The 19,112-nt window shown below is 41.0% G+C and overlaps 1 protein-coding gene across 1 annotated transcript in view; it reads right to left on the bottom strand.

The window, feature by feature from the left end:
• ELOVL7 (ELOVL fatty acid elongase 7) overlaps window positions 1-19,112 on the bottom strand; it is a 77,076-nt gene that overhangs the window by 25,854 nt on the left and 32,110 nt on the right. The window contains exon 2 of the mRNA XM_061393465.1: window positions 2,337-2,415. Within this exon, the coding sequence (XP_061249449.1) occupies window positions 2,337-2,400 (64 nt within the window). The 5' untranslated portion in view covers window positions 2,401-2,415. The remainder of the gene's footprint in view (window positions 1-2,336; window positions 2,416-19,112) is intronic.

The raw sequence follows: 19,112 nt of genomic DNA, 5'->3' as shown, positions 1-19,112 counted from the left end.
ATCCTTTTAAGAACATTTGCATTCTTCAGGGGCAAAACTATAGCATCTTTTTCAGTGAAATGAGATTGGTTTTTAATCTACTGAGAAAGATTTGTTGTTGTTGAATTGCTAAATTGTGTCTGATTCTTGAGACCCCAAGGGCTGTAGCCTGCCCGTCTCTTCTTTCATTGGGATTTCCCAGGCAAGAATACTGGAGTGGGTTGCCACTTCCTTCTCCAGGGGACCTTTCCAACCCAGGGATCAAATCTGGGTCTCTGGCATTACAGGTGGGTTCTTCACCACTGAATCATCCAGGAAGTCCACTGAGAAAGATAGCAACCATGAAACAGTGTATCTTTGCTGAAATCAGTATAAACAGAAATATAATTTCAACTGTGCTAGGTAGCAAGAGGTGACACTTTTTCCTCCTGAATTTGGTGAATATGTGATTCTAACTGATAGGTAACAAACTAATCTAAAGTGGTGATGGTGGTGAATATGTGGAAAGGAATTCAAATGTGAAATACCAGAGTACTAATCATAACCAGAAAATGTATGTTCTGATCTTTCTGCTGACAAATGACCATGATGTTGGGAAGGTCCATACAGTCAAAGCTATGGTTTTTCAAGTAGTCATGTGCAGATATGAGAGTTTTTCATATCAAACTGTGGTGTTGGAGAAGACTCTTGAGAGTCCCTTGGACAGCAAGGAGATCAAACCAGTCAATCCTAAAGGAAATCAACCCTGAATATTCATTGGCAGGACTGATGCTGAAGCTGAAGCTCCAATACTTTGACCACCGATGTGAAGAGCCCACTCACTGGAAAAGACCCTGATGCTGGGAAAGACTGAAGGCAGGAGGAGAAGGGGCAACAGAGGATGAGATGGTTGGATGGCATCACCGACTCAATGGACATGAGTTTGTGCAAACTCTGGGAGTTAGAGGAGGACAGGGAAGCCTGGCTTGCTGCAGTTTATGGGGTCACAAAGTGTCAGACCCTATTGAACAAGAACAACAACATGAGAAGCTAGCTTTGATGATATCTAAGTCCATCTCAGCTCTGAAATGTTCTGATTCCTTGTCTATTCTTTTAAAAATGCTACCTTTGTTATAAAACATTTAAGTATTATAAAACATTTGTTATAAATGTTTGTTTAAAACATTTTATAACAGTTATAGAAGCAACACATATTGATGTGGTTTAAAAACATCTAGACAGGGACTTCCCTGCAGTCTAGTGGTTAAGACTTCACACTTGCACTGCAGGAGGTGAGGGTTCAATTCCTGGTCTGAGAACTAAGATCTCTCACACCACATACTGTGGCCAAACAAACAAATAAAAGACAAAACAAGAAACCCCCAAACATCTAGTAGACAGACACAGAAAAGTAAATAGAAATTACCCATAATCCTACCACACAAATGGAATATGAAATGGCAATCCATTCTAGTATGCTTGCCTGGAAAAGTCCATGGACAGAGGAACCTGGCAGGCTACAGTCCATGGGGTTGCAAAAGAGTTGGACACGACTGAGCCACTGAGCATGCATGCATGAAATACAGGTGGTCTTCTATAACCTGCTTGCATTTAATGATTTTAAACGACTCACTATGGCATTAAATGCCTTTCAACAATGTTGATTTTTTTTTTAATGGGCAATGGGAGAAGGTGGGCATTTCAGAATTACTCAGGGGTTACCCTAGCAAATGCCCCTGCTTTCTGACATACCCCTGGGGGCTGTGGCCCTTCCCACTCAAGAGTTACTGGACAGAGTCATTGTTGGTGATAACTGTTATTTCCCTTAAGAGCATTAGGGCAGAATCAAGCCTAAGAGCACAGTGCCCCAAAATCACTTCTAATGGCTACTGAGCTGGAATGATGTACCACCATGCATGGACCAATTCCTTTCCCTGGGTATAAAGCTATTTTCACAATTACAAACATCATATTGAACATCAGCTATGTATTAATACCTCTATCTTTATACATATCTTCAATGAAATTTTTGATACTTCTTCACTAATTAAAATAAAAATCAAGGGGATTTCCCTGGTGGGCCAGTGGCTAAGACTCCTCATTCCCAATGTGGGTGCCTGGGTTCGATTCCTGGTCAGGGATCTAGATCTCACACGCTACAACTAAGACCGGGGTGGCCAAATAAATAAAAATTTGAAAAAATCAATTTATGGGGTGTCTGTAAGGGAGTGTTAAGTTGCTAAGTCTCTCATTCTGTTTCAATGAAATCCTATTAAGTACGAGAATCCAACCAAAAAAGGAAGGATGAGCCACAGTTAGGAAATCTGGTTACTTAAAAAAGGAAGGATGAGCCACAGTTAGGAAATCTGGTTACTTACCAGCATCTTTGATCCAATTATCATAAAGACGCACGGTCCTCGATGTAAGATCACTGAAGGCCATTTTCCACAGGAATTACTGACAAACAAACAAAAAAAAGAGATGGGTTTATGATCTATAGATGCAAATAAAGCCAAGTTCCTAGTAATACAATATTAAATATGCTAAAAATTTAATAGGAATAACTGGCAAAACAACAAACCTACCGGGGGTAAATGCATTAGTGAACCACAGTAAACCCTGATGCAACTGCAATCACTTAAAAGACTTTTCATCATAAAGACAATGCTGAATTCACTTAAAAAGGCTGATATTCTATGTACCAGATACAAAAGGGGTAAGCGATTCTAAGAACTGTCATAGAAGCATCCATCTTCCTTTTATGGCAGCAAAATAGGTCAGGAATGGACTGTGCCTCCCGTGGCAAGGTTGAACCAAGTCAAGAAGATAAACTTTCAGAAAAGATACTCTGATCCAAACTTTTAGCTGATCTTCAGGTGTAAGAAGTTCTTCTGTATTCAAGTTTATATAACTTAAGTGAAACTGAGGTAGACAGAGGGAGGAAAAGAAGATCTACAAGATCCAAAGAGAAGGTGCCTAGTTTATCTGGACAGATAGACAAAAACAGTTGGAAAAAGATGTCTTCTGAAAAAGAAGACCAATGAGGGGAAACTAGCTCTATCGTGTATTAAAAGATATTTTGAATCTTTAGTAATTAAAATAGTGTGACATTGGTACATGAAGGGAGAAGGCAATGGCACCCCACTCCAGTACTCTTGCCTGGAAAATCCCATGGACAGAGGAGCCTGGTGGGCTGCAGTCTATGGGGTCACTAAGAGCCGGACACAACTGAGCGACTTCACTTTCACTTTTCACTTTGATGCATTGAAGAAGGAAATGGCAACCCACTCCAGTGTTCTTGCCTGGAGAATCCCAGGGACGGGGGAGCCTGGTGGGCTGCCGTCTATGGGGTTGCACAGAGTCGGACACAACTTAGCAGCAGCAGCAGCAGCAGTACATAAAGAAGCAAAACAGTGGCACAGAACAGAACATCTAAGAAACATACCAAAAACATTTGGGAATTTAGTACCATATTTCATAAATTCTAAGATATACACTTTCCCAAATTTTAACATCTCTGAAAACAGCCAACACCGTACAAAGGAATGGGACATCATAAAACGACCAGTATGTTTGATTTCAAGTCATATGGTGGGAAGACGAAAAAGTTCTGAAGGTAGATGGTGGTGATGGTTGTACAAAGCATGCAAATATACTTAGTGCCACTGAACTTTATATGGTTAAAGTTAAAAATGGTTAAAATGGGAAATTTTACTTAAAATGGTTAAAATGGTAAATTTTACATTATGTATATTTTACAAAAAAATAAACCCTCTAGGTCTGCAACAGAAAAATTTAGACTTTATTCTGGTATTCTAAGATAAAGCCATTTTATATTATATATATATAATATACATGTATATTTTTAAAAGACATATTGTATATGATATACGTGCACTTGAAAGCAGTAGGCACTTGAATTACCAGCAGTTGTTGAGTAAATGGTGTGATACAACTAGAGAGTCATCTGAAAATAAAAAGTGGGATCCAAAAATTATACTATAAACCAAAATAAACTCCAAGTATTAATAGATCAAAGATTTAAATAAAAATTTTAAAGAACCATGAAAGTCCTGGATGACAACAGGGAGAACACTTTTATAATCTTGGAGTAGGAAAAAACTTTTTAAATTTGACTTAGTAGTTCATAAAACATAAAAGAAGACTAATAAATTTAACCATATGAAAATCAAGAAGAAAAAAGGAAAAAGGCAAATGACAAGGAGAAAGAAATATGTTCAATTCATAATACAAACAAGTGATACTCTCCCTAATATATTAAGGATTCTTAGAAACTGATAAGGAAACACCTATAAACCAAGAATAAAGCAGACAAATTTCACAGAAATGGAAGTGTAAACGGCTCATAAGCATATAGAAAGTGCTTAACTTTAACCATAGTAAGAAAAATCTATAATACTGCATTTTATTGCATTGGATGGGTTAAAGTCCAAACATTTTATCAGTCAGATTAGCCAAAATTTGCACCGCCACCAGTAATGTATGAGTTTTCCACAATCCAAAAGTGTGTTCCCTCTGTTGGAAGGATTGTGGAAAACTCACATATTGCTGGTGGCAGTGCAAATTAGTATATAAACCCATATTTTTAAGGCAACAATCCTATTTCTAGAAACTTCTCCTATAGAAATATATGCACATATGCACAATGACATATATTCAAGCTTATTCATTGTATCAGTCAGTAAAAGATTGGAGACAAGCCAAATGTCGATTAAAGAGGGCATGCTAAGTTGCTTCAGTTGTCCAACTCTTTGCAACCCTGTGAACTGTAGCCAGCCAGGCTCTTCTGTCCATGGGATTCTCCAGGCAAGAATACTGGCGTGGGTTGCCATTTCCTTCTCCAGGGGATCTTCCCTGACCCAAGGATCGAACCCATGTTTCCTGCCTTGACAGGTGGATTCTTTACCATTGTACCACCTGGCACACTTCAGAGGAGCTCTCCAAATACAGGATGGTATCTCAGCATGACCTCTGATCTGATACATCCTGTGTCCTCAAGCTGAGTTCAAACTCAAGATTGGCTGCGGGGATGCCAGGATTTTGCCAGAGTCAGCCTGGACTCTAGTTTTCCTGTGGATTGTGTCTATACCAAACGTATGATATGGGAATAGGAGCAGAAACTTTGGGATCACAAAGACCTTGGTTTGAATCCCACCACTGACTAGCTGTGTGACCCTGGGCAAAATTAAAGTTCAACCTCCTTATCTGAAAAATGGCAATTTACAACCTAACAAGATTAAAAAACAACTCATTATTTTAGAATAATTGTTTGGAATAATTTATGAGTTAATATATAAAATTCATGAAATTTATATGATAATATATATGAAATTTAGAGCACAGAATCTGATAAAAAATGAACATTCAATCAAAATCAGATATTATCATTTGTAGAGATAAGCTATACAAATTTAGATGGAAAGCATCTGGCCAAGTTGAATGGCAGTGTATGGAACAGATCTAGAGAAAACTCTACTACTTTCATTTTTAGAGCTGGTATGTCACAAATTATACATGATTCTTCCCTTGATGTTTTTCAGTGGTTTTGATATAAGTGTTTTAGATCCTGATAAAAGCTCCTTTCCCGCTCACCTTAACCACTGATGTAACATACCTTGAGCCACTATTCTCCTAATTAAACTGCCAAAATAACGCTGTTTAAATTATTCAGAATCAGAGTGAAGGATTCTAATTTTATAGGGCAAATGGTGGACTTACATTTCAAAGTATTAAGCTGTTTTCTGGGCAAGCCCTGCCTCCTCTTCTTCCCCTACTCATTCCACTCAGGCCTTTTTCCTCTCCCCAGCCCTCATTAAAGCACAAAGCCTCAAAGAGACCACAGCAGTCTAATGCAGGTCAGCAATACTCACAGGCAGCAAACACAGCTGGTTTTTCTAATCTAAAAGACTATGCAAGATTGAGATGGAGGAAGAGGGAGAAGGTCATCAGAGGAGTAACTCACACTGGAAAGGTCTGTGAGGGGGAATTTGCAGAAGCAGATACCCACCAAGTGAGGGAAGACCGAAGAGACAGAAAAGGGACCTGGTGGCTCAAGCTTACTGGAGTGGAACTCTCTCACTGATCCTTTGCTTGAAGATAACCTGCTATCCAACAGTCTTTAACCCTTGTGGACCCACCAGAGGAAAAGGAACGTGGATCATTGTATAAAAATGGGGCAAGAAAAGAAAACCTGATCCCTTTAGCCTGTTGGAACTAAATAAACTGCTGAGAATTTCCTTATAAGCTGACTCAGTGATGGACTCGGTACTAATATTACATTGCTGGGTCTAGTCTAGAAAACTGTTAGTAAATGAATTGAGGGCAACCTGAGTTGTCCTGTAAATACAGCACCCCCAGACTAGAGCCAGGCATACCTTCCCCCTCCTAACCCAGACACCCTCCTCACCCGCCCTTTAATACAGACCTTTGATTTTTTTAGTGAATGTACTGTTCAGAAGGAGAGAAATAAATTTTATGTGGTGAAGGTATAGAGATATCTTCTAGCTGATAGCAGAACTAGGGCCTTAATAACTGATTTAAAATACTCAGTGGCATAAAATTTCAGGTCTGGAGAGGCCAGAATAGTCAGGGTTCTCATACATGTAAAGCAGAGACTTAAAACTCAGCAACAGTAGACAGATGACCACACCTCCATAACGGGTGGATAAGACAGGCAGGTGCTATCAGGGAACAGAAAAAGCCTCCTTTGCCGGAGCTCAGCCCTTCTCCAAAGGCCTTGGATATATGTGTCAGGATGAGAGTAAACAGGAACTCACTGATGGGGAACTGGTGCTTCTATTTCATTGACCAGCACCTGCAACAAACCATGAATTTCACTCTTTGTAGTGGACAGTATCACTTCGTGACTGGATCATTTGGTGAAGGAGAGACTTAATCTGCCTAGACTAGCTCCTTTGTTTTTGTTTAGTCGCTAAGTCATGTCTGACTCTGCAACCCCATGGACTGCAGCACGCCAGGCCTCCCTGTCCTTCACTATACCCTGGAGCTTGCGCAAACTCATGTCCATTGAGTTGGTGATGCCACCCAACCATCTCATCCTCTGTCATCCCCTTCTCTTCCTGCCTTCAATCTTTCCCAGCATCAGGGTCTTTTCCAATGAGTTGGCTCTTCACATCAGGGGGCCAAAGTATCAGAGCGTCAACTTCAGCATTGGTTCTTCCAATGAATAGTTAGGGTTGATTTCCTTTAGGATTGACAGGTTTGATCTCCGTGCTGTCCAAGGGACTCTCAAGAATCTTCACTAACACCACAATTCAAAAGCATCAGTTTTCCTCACAGCCCTCCCATCAGGAAGCTTGCACAAGTCTCTTATCCTCATGCATCAGAGGGCAGAGAGAAGAAGCAAGAACTACAACCCCACGGCCTCACGAATGAAAACCACAATCACAGAAAACTAACCAAAATGATCACATAAATCACAGCCTTGTGTAATTCAATGAAGCTATGAGCCATGCCATGCAGGGCCACCCAACACAATGGGTCGTGGCGGGGATTTCTGACAAAACAGTGGTCTACTGGGAAAGGGAAAGGCAAACCACTTCAGTATTCTTGCCTTGAGAACCTCATGAACAGTATGAAAAGGCAAAAAGACTAGCTTCTTTAGACCTGAAATTAAAGATGTCAAGTTCAAATGTGATATATGTATCTGCTCCAAGAGCTTACCTGGAGACTCTTTGAAGCCACATATATACTAACACCAGGACACATAATGAATTTGAGGGATCCGATCACTTTGAGATCTGCCAATAGGATTCAGAAGGCAGCACTCTGCTGAGGACTTTCTGAAATTCATTCAGATAGGGCTGTGACCATAAGGTTGCCTGTGGTGGGAAGTACTTGGCAGGAGTCCATAAATTGAAAACCTTTGCCAACCACTTCCACATGAACCTTCATGTATTGGGATTTATCCAAATCCTGCAAAATATACTGGGACACTCTCCCTGAGGGAAAGGAGTGTAAAGTCAGCATCTGGCTTTCCCAGGGCATGCCTGTCACCCCAGAAGGGCTATATGGTTCTCCCTTTCTCTTTTGATATTTGGGAGGCCCTGGGCTCCCTACTGATCTCTGATTTAGAAGTCAGACATCAGATCTGCAAGAACAGATCTGGCTAGCTGCAGACCCTGCTCAGGGACACATAAACTGAAATGACCTGTAGGAAGGTACAAGCAGAGAGAAGGAGGTCTGTAATGGAAATTGGGCAGCAGGGTGAGAACAAAACTGACCTACCTGAAGCTGGGGTAAGGCGATCAGAAATTTTAAGTGTATTAAAATGTGAGAAAGACTATAAAGTGATCATTTGTTTGTTTAAACCAGGTTTTTCAACCTCAGCTTTATTGACATTTTTGCCAAACAAGTTATGGGGAGTTGTCCTGAGCAAATGCAGGATTCTCAGCATCAACCCTGGCCTCCACTCACCAAATGCCAAGAACACTCCTTCTCTAGCTGCGACAATCAAAAAGGTTTCTAGAAGTTACCAAATGTCCCCTAGCATGTAAAGCCATCCATAGTTGAGAACAACTGAGTGAACTCCGGGAGCTGGTGATGGACAGGGAGGCCTGGCGTGCTGCGATTCATGGGGTCACAAAGAGTCGGACACAACTGAGCAACTGAACTGAACTGACTGACCAATATTTTTTCATTGAAATAAAATGCTTCAGAGTAATCACTTCAGTAATTATATCATTTCAGTGGTACTGCTGTTCAAAGCAGTTTTTGAGCTTTTCTTTACAAATCAACATCAGAGTTTTTCAGAATTTCATTTAATTGGCTCTAAGGGAGAAAAGTCTTTGTCTACTGCTTTAAAAATCATGCCCAGAACTAATCAAAAGTTAAGAATAGTTTCAAAAGTCAGTGGATCAAGCTGAGCTATGTCTTGATAAGTGGAGTTGGAATTGGGGAAGTAGAGGTGGGATTAATCATAATTTACTAACATTTTCAACTTATAGTTTGTAAACTGCAAAGGAACAAATCCAGAAATGTTTAGGGCTATGGTAATATTAGTGGAATATATGTATAGTAGTCTGAGGTGACTATGTGGGATGTGTGTTTTCCAGCATGTATTTTTTTAAGATTTATTTGTTTATTTATTTTTGCCCATGTTAGGTCTTTGGTGCTGCACGTGGGCTTTCTCTAGCTGCAGCAAGCGAGGGCTACTCTTTGTTGTGGTGCCCGGGCTCCGCATGGCAACGGCTTCTCTTGTTGCAGAGCATGGGCTCTAGGTGCGTACGCTTCAGCAGTTGTAGCACACAGGCTCAGCAGTTGTGGCTCACGGGCTCAGCAGTTGTGGCACACGGGCTTACTTGCTCCATGGCATGTGGGAACTTCCTGGACCAGGGATCAAACCCTTGTGCCCTGCATGGGGGAATCCCAGATTCTGAACCACTGGACCACCAGGAAAGCCCTCAGCGTATTATTTTAAATCCTTTTTTCCCTTCGTCATCTATTATGACTTCAAATTTAAATAAAGTAAGTCGAGAATGTGAACAGACTCAGTGAAAAATTATTTCAAAGGATAGATTTTCAATTTTGCTAATTACCATATACTTGTGTGTACTGCGATTATACGTATATACACATAAACACACACAGAGCAGAAGCGAAAAGTACATCATACTCCTTACACTTACCATACAGGGTTTTGTGTTTTATTTTTATGTTTCATATATACATTTGTGTTTCTCTTGGCATTTCCTTAATCAGCTAGATTATGCAAATCACCTTGGGAATGAAACACAACAGAGAAGGCAAAAAACCAGAAAGATTTATCCTAGATTCTGAGTTATAAAAGCTTAGTTACATAGCCATACAGAAGAACTCAAGGGCCTAGACAAGAGATCTGGAAGGAAACCTTGGGAGTTTCCATGCCTCCTAGCACAGAAGAGCATGCTTCAGGCTTGGGAAAGGGGAGAGTCAGAGGGAAGGCAACTCGTGCTGATCTCAGAGAAAAGGGCAATAAGCCCTGGTGAGGTGCCAAGTAGGATTAAGGAAACAGAGAGGAGAGGGATCAGGCTCAGCTGCCTGGGTAGAGGGGGAACAGGTGGCTGATATGGCCTTAGGCAGCCATGGAGAGTGTCTCCCATGAGGTGAAAGGGCAGCATAAAGTCTCCTGAGTGCCCTCAGTGGACGTGGCTGTGTTGCAGAAGAGCTGCAGAAAATGACGGAGCCGTGTAGCTAGCAACAACGCAGACCTACACGGACCGGTGCTCAAAGACCTGAAGGACCCTGGACATCTCAGGGGATGGCCGTGCAGACAGAGGACATGGAGACCAAAGGACTCCTTCTTCCCACTCACTTGATCCACAAGCTTTCTGTAACTTGCTGAGAGATTTTGTTCTTACATGGCTGACTTTGTCAAAAGAGGTTTGAAACCATTTACGTATGGGATCAGACAGTACAAACTTCCTCTCTCCTCTACTCCTAAAAGTAGCGGTTGCCAGACCTGGTTGATTGCTAATCACCTAGAGAAAGATTAGTATGTCTGGGGAGACACTGATGATGGGCCAGGTTTGGGAACAACTTTTTCCTTTTATTTCTTTCTAATTGAAAGATAATTGCTTTATACTATTGTGTTGGTTTCTTCCATACATCAACATGAATCAGCCATAGATATACATATCTCCCTTTCTCTTGAATCTCCCTCCCACTGAGAACTTCTTTTTTTTTTAAGAGTTTCTTCTTTATACTGCACAACTGTTCTCTGACATGACAATATCCACAGTATGAGAAATACACATGATTCATGATAAAAGATTCAATAATGCGTGTCACTTGGATATGATAATATATCTGGGTCAAGAACGGGAAGAACAGGAGGTGCAATCAACAACGGAAACAATTTCTCTGATGATCCAAATAATTGCAACAGATATGAAATCTGCAGCATCTTGGAGTCAGCATATACACCCAAAATGTAAAGTATTTAAACTGTGTCAAGGGTGAAATAAGTTTCTTAAGCATTTGTGAAAAGAGAAATTATTGCTACATCTTAGGTCTTAGTAACTTACAGAAAATTAGAATATAAGCCTTGTCTTTTAGGCAAACAAAAGTGATCAACACAAATATCAAACAAAGATACTAAGCACCTAATTTCTGTTTTTCAAATGGGAATGTTATAGTATCAAGGATCATGCTTTCATTTGGAAATAACAGAACACAACTTGAAGTGCTAAGCAGTAAGAGCTGTTACACAGAAACATAGAAAAAGAAGTCCAAAGGTAGGAAAATTTCTTCCGAGTTAGTTCATTTCTACTTTGTCATTTTTGTGGAAAAAGATGGTGATCGTCATTCCAAATATCACATTCTCATACACCTTCTTCCAGAGTAGTAGAAGAGTCTTTTCTTTGTGTCTCTTTTTAAGAGATTTAAAACCTTTTCCAATACTCTCAGAGGCCCCTTAAACACCTCCTCCCACAACTGTATCACATTTCCATATTTAAATGAAGCACTGAAAAAGGTTTGGGCATGTAGTGGTTTCTAAAGGGTAATTGATATTGTGTTTATCCCCACCCTGCACATTTGGGGAAGCACATGGCTGTCTCCTGTGAAACCTGTATGCAGGTCAAGAAGCAAAAGTCAGAACCAGAAATGGAACAATGCACTGGTTCCAAATCGGGAAAAGAGTATGGCAAGGCTGTATAGTGTCATCCTGTTTATTTAACTTATATGTAGAGTGAAAGTGAAACGGCTTAGTCGCGTCCGACTCTTTGCGACCCCATGGACTGTAGCCCACCAGGCTCCTTTGTCCATAGAATTCTCCAGGCAAGAGTCCTGGAGTGGGTTGCCATTTCTTCCTCCAGGGGATATTCCCGACCCAGGGATTGAACCCGGGTCTCCCACATTGCAGTCAGACACTTTACCATCTGAGCCACCAGGGAAGCCCATTGAATGAAGTGAGTGAAGTTGCTCAGTCGTGTCCAACTCTAGGCTCCTCCGTCCATTGGATTCTCCAGGCAAGAATACTGGAGTGGGTTGCCATTTCCTTCTCTAGGAAATGTAGAGTATATCATGTGAAATGCTGGGCTGGATGAATCCCAAGCTGGAATCAAGATTGCTGGGAGAAGTATCATCAACCTCAGATATACAGATGACACCACTCTAATAGTAGAGAGTGAAGAGGAACTAAGGAGCCTCTTGACGAGGGGGAAAGAGGAAAGTGAAAAAGTTGGCTTAAAACTCAATATTCAAAACACTTAGATCATGGCATCTGGTCTCATCGCTTGATGGCAAATTGATGGGGAAAAAGTGGAAGCAGTGACAGATTTTATTTTCTTGGGCTCTAAAATCACCCTGAGTGGTGACTGTAGCCATGAAATTAAGATGCTTGCTACTTGGAAGGAAAACTATGACAAACCTAGACAGCTTATTAAAAAGCAAAGACATCACTTTGCCAACAAAGGTCTGTATAGTTAAAGCTATGATTTTTCCAGTAGTCATGAATGGATGTGAGAGTTGGACCATAAAGAAGGCTGAATACCAAAGAATTGATGCCTTTCAGTTATGGTGCTGGAGAAGACTCAAGAGTCCCTAGGACAGAAAGTAGATCAAACCAGTCAATTCTAAAGGAAATCAACCCTGAATAATCATTGGAAGGACTGATGCTGAAGCTGAAGCTCCAGTACTGTGGCCACCTGATGTGAAGAGTTGACTCACTGGAAAAGACTCTGATGCTGGGAAAGATTGAGGGAAGGAGAAGAGGGGGCAACAGAGGATGAGATGGTTGGAAAGGACAGGGAAGCCTGGCGTGCTGCAGTTCATGGCATCGCAGAGAGTTGGACATGACTTAGTGACTGAACAGCAATGGATTGAGGGTGGAAGGATGAGTCTGAAAAAGGCAGAAGACTTGATAACCCACAAGGAAGAAAGAGGGGTTGGCTTTGAGAAACAATGTCTGCTTAAATTGTGATTTGAAGAGATCACTCTTCAGTGGCATTTCAAATAGGAACCAAAGCTCCAACAGGGAGCCTACCCATCTAAGTGCTCTCTGCTCATCCTGGTGATGGGTGTTCAGGATAGACTAATCTTGAGTTTTTGTTTGTTTAAAAAACATGATTGATAAGTTAAGCATGTTTTGCAATACCATATAAGACTTTCTAGTGACCCTTACATGTCTGCTATTTAGGACTATCTTGTGCCAGTCTCTGATGATTCAGATAACACACTATAAATCCATAAATATAGACAGTACAGAGCTGGACACACACTTGTAATTGTTATGATCACAAAGAGTCAAATACAACTGAGTGATAACACTTTATATATTATTATTTAGCTGAATCCATTGTGGAATTATCCACATTATATGCAGTCCTACAGCACAGCATAATAACCAGTACTGATATCTGCCTCTGGTGCATTGGGACAGCCAGGTCGGTTTTCACGGGGGGTCTTCTGTCTGGTGGACTGGACACTCATGCCCCACTGCTGTCCATTATTTTGCTTCTCACTCCTGCTTGTACCTGTACCTCTATGTTAGGTAGTTACCACACTACATTTTATCTGTAGACACATCTTGCATCACTTAAAACTCTAGTAAGTTCTTGTGGAGTAATAAGAGGGGTGTCATGTACAAATGTACATCTCACACAGAACTACACCAGGGGAGGGAAGGCAAGAAATAAATGTCCATGGTATGAATCAATCAAGTAATGATCAGAGCTAATGTTGACACTTTGTTGCACTGACTAGCAGGAAGGTCCAATGTTCTCAACTTCAAATTAAGTTAAAGTATAAGGAAATGAGGCATGTTTATCTGTAAATAATTCATTGACAAGGTCAACTTCTCAGTTACTTGCAGTTTAATTGGATTTACTTGTGCCTTTTGCCTTTTTCTGAGATGTTATACTTGATCTCTCAAAAGATTTCCTTTAATGGGATTTGATTCTGAAAAACTTGAGGAGTGTTATTTTCATTAAAGGTCAATTGTACTTTTTTTCTCTATTTAACTCTAGAAATAAAATTATTTGTATTTCACTCATTTGAATTGTGACCATTTAATGAAATTCTCATGGCTTAAAGGAAGACATGAACATTTAAGTTAGAGTATAACATATATATATATTCTATATTTATATTATATATGTTTAAAAATATTATATAATTCTATATACATATATATATTATATAAAACTATATAGTGGAAGTGAGAAATAGATTTAAGGGACTAGATCTGATAGAGTGCCTGATGAACTATGGACAGAGGTTCGTGACACTGTACAGGAGACAGGGATCAAGACCATCCCCATGGAAAAGAAATGCAAAAAAGCAAAATGGCTGTCTGAGGAGGCCTTACAAACAGCTGTGAAAAGACGGGAAGCGAAAAGCAAAGGAGAAAAGGAAAGATATAAGCGTCTGAATGCAGAGTTCCAAAGAATAGCAAGAAGAGATAAGAAAGCCTTCCTCAGTGATCAATGCAAAGAAATAGAGGAAAACAACAGAATGGGGAAGACTAGAGATCTCTTCAAGAAAATTAGAGATACCAAGGGAACATTTCATGCAAAGATGGGCTCAATAAAGGACAGAAATGGTATGGACCTAACAGAAGCAGAAGATATTAAGAAGAGGTGGCAAGAATACACAGAAGAACTGTACAAAAAAGATGTTCACGACCCAGATAATCACGATGGTGTGATCACTGACCTAGAGCCAGAGATCCTGAAATGTGAAGTCAAGTGGGCCTTAGGAAGCATCACTACAAACAAAGCTAGTGGAGGTGATGGGATTCCAGTTGAGCTATTTCAAATCCTGAAAGATGATGCTGTGAAAGTACTGCATTCAATATGTCAGCAAATTTGGAAAACTCAGCAGTGGCCACAGGACTGGAAAAGGTCAGTTTTCATCCCAATCCCAAAGAAAGGCAATGCCAAAGAATGCTCAAGAGAAGAAGAAGAAAAGTCGCTCAGTCTTGTCTGACTCTTTGCGACCCCATCGACTGTAGCCCACCAGGCTCCTCGGTCCATTGGATTTTCCAGGCATGAATACTGGAGTGGGTTGCCATTTCCTTCTCCATACTACCGCACAATTGCACTCATCTCACATGCTAGTAAACTAATGCTCAAAATTCTCCAAGCCAGGCTTCAGCAATACATGAACCATGAACTTCCAGATGTCCAGCTGGTTTTAAAAAAGGCAGAGGAACCAGAGATCAAATTGCCAGCATCCGATGGATCATCGAAAAAGCAAGAGAGTTCCAGAAAAACATCTATTTCTGCTTTATTGACTATGCCAAAGCCTTTGACTGTGTGGATCATAATAAACTGTGGAAAATTCTGAAAGAGATGGGAATACCAGATCACCTGACCTGCCTCTTGCGAAACCGATATGCAGGTCAGGAAGCAACAATTAGAACTGGACATGGAACAACAGACTGGTTCCAAATAGGAAAAGGAGTACATCAAGGCTATATATTGTCACCCTGCTTATTTAACTTGTGTGCAGAGTACATCTTGAGAAACACTGGCCTGGAGGAAGCACAAGCAGGAATCAAGATTGCCGGGAGAAAGATCAATAACCTCAGATATGCAGATGACACCACCCTCATGGCAGAAAGTGAAGAGGAACTAAAAGGCCTCTTGATGAAAGTGAAAGAGGAGTGAAAAAGTTGGCTTAAAGCTCAACATTCAGAAAACTAAGATCACGGCATCTGGTCCCAACATTTCATGGCAGATAGATGGGGAAACAGTGGAAACATTGCCTGACTTTATTTTTCTGGGCTATAAAATCACTGCAGATGGTGACTGCAGCCATGAAATTAAAAGACGCTTACTCCTTGGAAGGAAAGTTATGACCAACCTAGACAGCATATTAAAAAGCAGAGCCATTACTTGCCAATAAAGGTCTGTCTAGTCAGGATATGGTTTTTCCAGTGGTCATGTGTGGATGTGAGAGTTGGACTATAAAGAAAGCTGAGCACTGAAGAATTGATGCTTTTGAACTGTGGTGTTGGAGAAGACTCTTGAGAGTCCCTTGGACTGCAGGGAGATCCAACCAGTCCACCCTAAAGGAGATCAGTCCTGGGTGTTCATTGGAAGGACTGATGTTGAAGCTGAAACTCCAATACTTTGGCCACTTCATACGAAGAGCTGACTCATTGAAAAAGACCCTGATGCTGGGAAAGATTGAGGGCAGGAGGAGAAGGGGACGACAGAGGATGAGATGGTTGGATGGCATCATCGACTCGATGGACATGGGTTTGGGTGGACTCCGGGAGTTGGTGATGGACAGGGAAGCCTGGCGTGCTGCAGTTCATGGGGTCGCAAAGAGTCAGACACAACTGAGAGATGAACTGAACTGAAGAATATTATTATTTGGGCTTCCCAGATGGCTCAGTGGTAAAGAACACCTACAGTGCAGGAATGCAGGTTCGATCCCTGTGTCGGGAAGATCCCCTGGAGAGGGAAATAGCAGCCCACTCCAGTATTCTTGCCTGGGAAATCCCATGTAGCCTGGCGGGCTACAGTCCATGGGGCTGCACACAACTGAGCAACTAAACAATAATAATGTTATGTATTGTATAGTATGTATATTTAGTATATACAGTATTTTTAGTATATATACAGTATGCTAAATTAGCTTTAGCTAATTCTGAGGTGGAGAGTTTGTGATTCCTCCAAATAAAATTTAGGAATATAACCTTGACTCATTAAGATCAAGTGTGTTGATCTTACATCTCAGTCAAACCTCATTCATGGGGTTCTTGGAAGGCTGAGGACAGTAACAATGCAGTCTCTTTTCATTAGTCTGTAAAATCCCTTCCCAGTCATGACTGTCATCCTACCCTTCGAACGACTGTAGCTCTCCTTTGCTCTCTTTGGAGAATGCTTCTCTGTTTAATTAATCTCAGTGTTAATCTAACACAAGTTCTAGAAAAAAGGAAAAATGAGAGATATAAACAATAAAAACTTGAAAGGGAAGAGCACAGAGTAGCAAAACGAGCCTTGCCAGTAAATTTGACAATAGAGCCAAACTTATTATTTGGCGTACATTTAATTTTCATCATGAGACATGTGTTGTGATAGGGAAAAGTTTAACTGGTTGAAGCCTCTGTTGGTAAATCAATAACCACAGCAACAAGCCCCTGGCCATGCTGGAGCATAAGGCAAATGGAAAAAATAAGGGCTGGGCATATGATAAGAGAGAGGAACTGTTCCTGAATAGATCTGACATACTGTAATTCATCACGGTGAAGATTCTAGATCCTACTGTCTCTAAAGGGTGCTTCATGGACTAAAGGGTGTGACTGTCCTCAGTTAACTGTCTCTCTTGCTTAAAGGTGTCCTCACTCACAGGTGCAATTCAAAAAGGCTTTTCATGAGTCCTTATCTATATGCATTTCCCTGCCATCCCACAATTATGGCTTCTTCCTGAAGGCAATGGCACCCCACTCCAGTACTCTTGCCTGGAAAATCCCATGGATGGAGGAGCCTGGTAGGCTGCAGTACATGGGGTCACTAAGAGTCAGACACGACTGAGTGACTTCACTTTCACTTTTCACTTTCATGCATTGGAGAAGGAAATGGCAACCCACTCCAGTGTTCTTGCCTGGAGAATCCCAGGGATGGGGGAGCCTGGTGGGCTGCCGTCTATGGGGTCGCACAGAGTCGGACACGACTGAAGTGACTTAGCAGCAGCAGCAGCTTGAAACCCTGACCTTGGTTTTCAGAACACAGCACTTTTCCAACCGGCCTCATGCCTTTCTACCAGTCAGTTTTTTTGCAATTAAAAAGCTGCTTTTATTAAAGTGTTTAAAACCGGTGCTTCTGAAAAGAATGCCGTTTTAACAACGAGTTAATAAAAGCAAGCAAATCTAGCAATGGGTTGGTTAAAGCTTAAGCAGAAAATCCCAAGGAAGAAGCAAAACCACAAATGACAATCAACTATCTCACCAGACCTCAGTGGTTTTTGCTCAAAAACTGAAGAAGTGTTAACAGATTCTGGGAGTAGATTTGCAGGGAGATTTTATGAAGAAAGAAAGGGAGCTGACCCAGCTTACCACTAGCAGTACAATTAGGTGTATCTGAAATCAACCGTTGCTTCTATTTCTTGAGGTACAGGAGTAGGGTAAGCTGCTACCCATGTTATCCAAGAGAATAACATTCCCCACTTATCAAGGGCTCTGGGTCAAGTCCTATGCTAGGGATCTCACTCACATTATCTATTCAATACTTAACCCTCATATCAACTCTAGGGAAAGGATATTATCTAAATGGGGAGGCAGAGCGTGAGACTGTTAGAAAGCATCACCGACTCAATGGTGAAGTCAATTCGCCAAATTGAAGCAAATTCGTCAATCAACGACGAACTTAAGCAAACTCCAGGAGATAGTGGAGGACAGAGAAACTTGGAGGGCTACAGTCCACAGGGTCACAAAGAGTTGGACGTGACTTAGGAACTGAACAACAACAACAATCTTAATGTCACAGATAAGGAAACTGAAGCTTAAGAGACTTGTCCCTAATCACACAGTTACTATGTCACAGAGCAGGTTTTCAAAGTTCAACAGGACTCTGGTCCGTGCCTATTCACCGCAGCACACAGCTTTCCAGTGTGGTAAGAGACACAAGATGTCAAAACAAACTTAGCCGGTCAACCAACATTTACTAAGACCATAAGCAGGTCCAGGATTATCCTGGGGATTCGGAAGTGGACCAGAGAACCACTTTATAGCCACTAGGATGGTGATCATCAAAAAGACAGACAATAACCAGGGAAGAAGAGGAACAATCATACATTGTTACTGGAATTGTAAAATGGTGCAGCCACCGTGGGAAAAAGTTTAGCAGTTCATCAAAATATAGGTATACCTTGTCTCATCATCATATATTCTATTCGCTTCACAGATACTGTGTTTTTCACAAAAAGCAGTTTTGTGGCAATCTCGCATTAAGCAAGTCTGTTGGCGCCATTTTTCCAACAGTGTTGATCCACCTTGTGTTTCTATGCCACTTTTGGCAATTCTTGCAATATTTCAAACTTTTGCATTTTATTATCGTATTTTTTTACAGTGATCTGAGATCAGTGATCTTTGATGTTACCTAATTTTGATATAGACTGGAAAAAAAATATTCATGTGCCTTATCTCCATACTCACTTTATTGGGGTGGTCTGGATCCAAACGT

This window comes from Bos javanicus, chromosome 20 (assembly GCF_032452875.1).
Source record: "Bos javanicus breed banteng chromosome 20, ARS-OSU_banteng_1.0, whole genome shotgun sequence".
Taxonomy (NCBI): Eukaryota; Metazoa; Chordata; class Mammalia; order Artiodactyla; family Bovidae; genus Bos; species Bos javanicus.
The sequence above is the reverse complement of the archived record's forward strand: the minus strand, read 5'-3'. Positions and strand labels throughout refer to the sequence as shown.